The sequence below is a fragment of the Haliaeetus albicilla genome, chromosome 1, assembly GCF_947461875.1.
Source record: "Haliaeetus albicilla chromosome 1, bHalAlb1.1, whole genome shotgun sequence".
Taxonomy (NCBI): domain Eukaryota; kingdom Metazoa; phylum Chordata; class Aves; order Accipitriformes; family Accipitridae; genus Haliaeetus; species Haliaeetus albicilla.
This window is the reverse complement of record NC_091483.1, coordinates 424,250-430,086: the sequence shown is the minus strand read 5'-3', so window position 1 is coordinate 430,086 and position 5,837 is coordinate 424,250. Positions and strand designations below refer to the sequence as shown.

At 49.1% G+C, this 5,837-nt stretch overlaps 1 protein-coding gene across 2 annotated transcripts in view; it reads left to right on the top strand.

Annotated features, from left to right (window-relative positions):
* The first annotated feature begins 4,368 nt into the window (after window positions 1-4,368).
* Window positions 4,369-5,837, top strand: part of LARP1B (La ribonucleoprotein 1B) — a 34,133-nt gene continuing 32,664 nt past the window's right edge. The window contains exon 1 of one of the 2 annotated variants that reach the window (XM_069793484.1): window positions 4,369-4,842. In XM_069793484.1, the coding sequence (XP_069649585.1) occupies window positions 4,548-4,842 (295 nt within the window). In that variant the 5' untranslated portion in view covers window positions 4,369-4,547. The remainder of the gene's footprint in view (window positions 4,843-5,837) is intronic. The other variant, XM_069793562.1, reaches the window with a different exon arrangement.

The following is a 5,837-nucleotide window of genomic DNA, read 5'->3' as shown; positions in this document are numbered from 1 at the left end:
GTTTGATGTCAGTTTTTTTCTTTCTTGTTAACAGGAATTCAAAATGCATCTCACTGTCACCCTGTAATCCTTTTTATTCCTACTAGTACTGTAGCACAAGAAGAGTAGTTAATCTACAGTGCAAGATAAAAGCTTCACATGACAAACAGTGATATTGCTTTCATGTTTTTCTACGTGCAGTGCCGAGTAAAGAAAATAAGCTTGTATCATTTAATTAAGATACCGTTGTGATTCCAATTTTATACTTTCAGAGCATGTTGTAGGACTGTCCAGCAGTAATTGAAAAAAATCACCCTCGGTGGTGGTGGTTGCTCTTGCAAGGTGGGAAGGTAGTGGTAGGGTTTTGGAGTGCTGCTGCCAGGAGAACAGGAGGCTACTTCATTGTCTGCAGCAGTCTGTCATACGAATGGGAGTATCACATGCTAGCTGAAAGGCTGCTTTGAACAGATAGCTGTAAATGTTACTGGCGGGTGCGTCTCTGAGTCTTGATGATGTTTATATGCAAAAAAAAAAAAAAGTCTTGGAAAATCGTGGCTTACTTTGTGGAATTGGAGCAGTCATTCTGACTGAAGCCTGCCAGTTGTACCCAGCAACCAAGATGCAATCAATTTTATTTTGGTGCTCAGTGACGCTGTCTGAAAAGCGAAGGCTGCGGTGACACCTCTGCACACAAAGACTGACAAAACATGAGGAGGACAAAGGGAGCGTGTAGTGCATTTTTCCTACCTTTGAAAGGAAAGGCTCAGGACAGAGTGAGAGGTTAGGTCTGGTGTGTTACCCATGAGTAACCTAGGTAATTTTTTTTTTTTTAGTGTTTGTTTACCCGTTTCTCTCCTGTCACCTAAGTGCTGATCACCATCTAGAACACACTACATCTAATCATTGTCAAACAGCTTTTTTGTAATTTTTTTTCCTGCGAGTCTGAAAAACACCCCCCCTCAAAAGTGACTGCTCAGCTTTTTTTTTTTTTTTTTTGTTTTTAAAGCAAGGATAGATCACTTGTGTTGTATTAGTCTAGAAAGTCTGCAAAAAGGTACCTTTATGAAGGAATGGAGCCTTGTTGATTTTTCTTACTGGAATGTCATATGTGTGTATATAGATACTCTTTAAATATTAGATTAGAAAGTGAAAGTCCTTGGATCCTCAGAACGCTATTTTTGTTTGGTAGCAGCTAACATTTTGAGGTAGTAAATATTTATTTAGTTATCTTAATTGTTTCTGTCTTGTGTCGCCTTTTTTTTTTTAAATGTTGATCTTAAATACAGTTGGTTGGGCAGGGAAGTTTCTTTATCTTAAACTGTCAGCTTCTCTGTCAGCTTGGCTGTAATGATAAGTTACACAGTACTGAAAGGAGTTTCATGTAGTCTGTAGGCATGCAATTCTTCATGAAAAACTATGACATGAGTAAAATGCTACTGTATTATGCAATCCTGTAATTAGCAGCATTTCCTGCTACACTTGGATGCTTCTACACAAGAGAAAACATAAGCTTTAAAATGTAAAGTAGCTCATAATGATTGTTATCCTCTTGGTTTCACGTAGTGTAAATCAGCCTCTTTTCTCCAAATATGAGTATTTTAAATACCGTGCTCTTAAAGGAAAAAAATACTGTGAGTTTTGCCAAGGAAATCTGACTTGCCCTGCTAGAAAGTAACAAGAGGGATGATACAAAGTGGACAAAGAGTTAAGGATGAGTCTTGGGCAACTGTAAAAGCTTTTTATACACTCTTCAGGCCCAGTCCATCCAATAAAGTATACAGTAAGCTGCCTACTACCACAAAGTTAGCAAAACCATACGTACAAAAACATTACTGGTTAGCTTTACTGTTTTTTTGCCCCCACGTGGTTAACTCTTAATCAGTTTCCTGCTTTTTTCCTGGTCTATGCAGGTTCTTGTACTGCAGTATTGCAGTGTTCCTGAAGTCCTGGCTGGCCGGCGCATCTGCTTCCTTATCTTCTAATGCTGGTACGAGAAAAAAAGAGGAAACGGGAGGTTAATCACCTTATTACCAGTGACTTAGGTAGGGCCTGTGTGCTTTGGTATCACTCTAACCTCTGCTTAACTTCTGAGTTTGGGAAACCAAATAAAAGATGCGAAAATTGTTTTGAACGGGTGGTGTGACCGATACGCCTGTTTTCAGGAATGTAGATGTAAATGTACACAGATATTGGCTTTTTTCCCAGTCAAACTTATTCACTAAAAATGGTTTCCTCCATTTCAAATAAATTTGTCACTTGCACTGTGCAGTTGGCATGTCCTTGATTAGTAAATTTATTGCATCCAAAAGAATCGAGTTCTTAGTTGCAAAGAAAAATGTTTCTAAGAGTTTGAAGATTTGCTTTCATTTTAATCATTTTACATTTTTTCTCGGTATAAATTTAAAATGAAGAAAGAATACATGTGTCAGTTATTGTACAAAAGTGCTTAGAAGCAATAGTTATTTTTTTTCTATTTATGAAAAGAGAAATTCCTCACTTACTACCAATATTTGAAGCTTAAATCTGCAGTTACAGAAACGTGCATTAAAGTGTCTATGCGGTTTGCTTATGGTAGCGTACCAATTGTGGTAGATGTTTGAATTTCAAGCCTTTACCACAAAAGGTCGTTAATTTCCAAATATCTGGAACACAGCAGCAAGCACCTGAGGGGTTTCTTCTTTGAGGTAGACCTGAGCCTCCACCGGGTGATCTGATCTCCTCACACCTGACCGAGGTGTCCATGAGCCGCTTCTGCAGGTTGGGACAGTTGAAGTGCTTGGTGGTGTAGAAGATGGCCTCTGTTCTTTTGAGCTGCTACTGTACCCACGCTTCCAGGATCATCCTAAAAATGCCTTGGTGCCTGAAGAAGTGTTAGCTATGGTGGGGTTTTGGTGGGTTTGTGGGGTTTTTTGGTTTTGGGGTTTATTTTTCTGTTGAAGGGGTAGAAGTGTGTACAATCTCATTAAAGCAGAGAATAATGTTACCCCAAACAGAACATATTTTGCTGCTGCGAAACACTGGACATTTGGTTACTTGTGACACAACTTCAAAAATATTTGACTAGCTTTATAAAAGCCTATTTAAGAATTTGCTTAGTTCATTAGAGAGATGTTGGCTTTTCTTTTTTTTAATTTTATTTTGGAAGACCTTTTATAGGAAAGGGAGTAGAAGAGGCCCGAGAGACGGAATGCAAGAAATGGGAGAGGAAAGGGTGTCTGAAGGTGTAATCAAGGAGAATTTGTGGAGATTGCAAAGAGGGAAAGGGGTGATTAATTTCACGCTGCAGTGGCTTTCCTCTTTCTCTGACCATAGTGCTTCTGGGGTAAGGCAGAGGCAGAGGTGCGGGTATAACCTCCCGACGAATCCAGCAAGCGTGGTACAAGTGCACGTGTGCCATTGCCAGATGATTTCTGGGAGCTCTTGGGCAAAAAAGTGGAGGAGACACAGTGCAGTAGCGAAGGTACCGCTCTGTTGCGATGCTCAAACGACGCGCGCTTCCCTCGCTACTTGGACCCACGTATGTTCTCGGGTGCCCGTTGGACACGTTTTTTAGGCCGTGCTCCTGCAAGCGCTGAACCGGAGAAGCCCTTCGCTTCGGCGAAACGCGTTCATCCTCCTCCTCCTGTATTTGGAGACCCTTGTCGTAGGGTACGAGTATGGCCGAGACCTATGGAAGCGCGATGTCCGGTCAGCGTTACGTGAGGGCTTAAAGGTCTGGGATGGAGAGCAGGAACTCAAGCAGCCAGTTTCGACGTAGTAGTATTTACTGTTAAAAAAAATATATAAAAATTACTCCTCCCTCTAATGAGGTTTTCAAAGCTGAGCCGTGCCCCCGCTTGAAAGCAGCGGTGGGGCGATGGATTTACTCTTTTTCTTCCAGCAGCAGCAGCGGGGATCGCCGGGGTTCCTGCGTGGGTGGGTTTGCGTTCACCGGGGGTGGGGTTGCCCCCGGGGGTGGGCGCCCGTGGGCGCCCGCCCGCTTGGCACCTCAGCGCACCGTTCGTAACTCTTTGTAATTAACGCAAGCTCATTAAGGCGAGGTCAGAACGGGTGTGCGTGGGGGGGGGGGGGGTGGTGGTGTTACTGACAAAGGTGCTTAAACCACCGAAATAAACGGTGACGTTTTTCGTGACAGGCTAGTCCCGCCGCTTCCGCCGGCGCTCGCGCCCGGCCGCTCTGAGGTCATGACGCAAGGAGTGCGTCCCTCCCCCTCCCCCCCCCCGGCCCGTTCCAAGCCCCGCCCCTCCCCGCCGAGCGCGGCCGGTAGCGCCTCCCGGGGAGGCGGGGCGGGGCGGGTCGCTCCCTCCCCCCTCCCCCCTCCCCCCTCGCTTCGTCGCCTCAGCCCTCGCGGCAGTTTGGGCTGAGGCGTCGGTTGAATGAGCGGCTGAGGGGAAGGAGGGGGCCAACGGCGCTCCGGCCCGGCCGGCGGAGCTGACGGGGGATCTCCCGCAGCCGGGGCGGACCGGGGCGGGGCGGCGGCGAGGGGAGGAGGCGGGGTCACCTCCGCCCCCGCCTTGGCTTCCCTGCGGCCGCCCCGGCTGGCGGCCCCTCGCGGCGGGCGGCAGGGCATGTCCGCGGCGCAGGTGTCGGCGGCGCCCGCCGAGCGGCGGGGCTGGGGTCCTGAGGGCGGCGGCCCGGCGGTCGGCCGGACCCGGGAATCGGAGGAGCCTCGGGAATCGGAGGAGCCCCGGCAACCGGAGCCCGCTCCGCCCCGCGGCGAGGAGGCCGCGGAGGAGGGCGGCCGGCGGCGGCCGGCGGTGGAAGCCCCGCCGCCCAAGGAGAACCCGTGGACGAGGCGCAGACCCGCGCGGGACAGCCCCTCGCCGCCCGCGGCCGACGGGCAGCTCGTCCCGCAGGACCCAGGTGCGGCGGCCGGGCCCGGTGCGTGTCTGTGCGTGTGGCGGGGAGCGGCGGCGGGCCGGTTGGCGCGTGGTGTTGGTTTTCGGTTGTTTTGTTTTGGTTTTCTTTTTGGAAGCGAAACGCGCGTGTTTCTCCCCGCTTCCCCCCACCCCACCCCGGGGCGGGCAGCGCGCTGCCGGGGCCGGGGCCGGGCCCGGGTGCGGGTCGGCCTCGGCGGCGGTGCAGCTCGGCGGGAGGCGAGCCGGGCCCTCGGGCTTTTGACATACATGGGCAGAGGAGGGAAGCGAGCGAGGGGAGGTGGGGTCCGGCCGCCGCCCGGAGCCGGCGGCGGGGGGGGACACGACACGATAACGACGGCGGCGCTCGCTTGCTTTACCGCAGGTCTTTTTTGTTTAATTATATAGCAAGGTCTTCCGTACGATCCGTTACTTGGTTTTGCTTTCCAGAAGATTTGGGTGGTGGAGGCTTTAAGCGTTAACGCAAGTAGTCAGTTTGCTTGCTCTCGGGATTCGGGCTGTTTTTGTGGAAAGAGAAGGGAGCGAGAGTAGCCGTGTATAATTTTCTGGTCTTTAATCACCATACGTAAGAGAGAGCTACTTTATAGGCTCCATACCGACTAAACGGGTAGATGGCTTTACTAAGTTGGTCATCAAAGACCTGACTTGAAATGGCCAGGCTTTATGCTTAGGCTAGCAAAGAGTTCCTGGAAGTTAGCAGCTTCTTGGAGTATTGTTCTTGGCTGGAAGTAAACCGCTGACCTCAAAATACGTATTTCAACCTGCGTTTCCTGAGAATTTCAATCTCAGCGCTTGCACCTGAAGGCACCTGACAAACCTTTTTGTGATCTCACAGTCGCTTTTATCCTTGAATTACACGTGTACTTCCTTCACAAAGAGAAATATGTAATTTATAGTTTCAAGTATGCAGGTCGTGCAAGCAGAGGAGTTCTCCAGACCACAGAATCTCTACTTAACTGAAGATCAAACCTTTTGGCAACA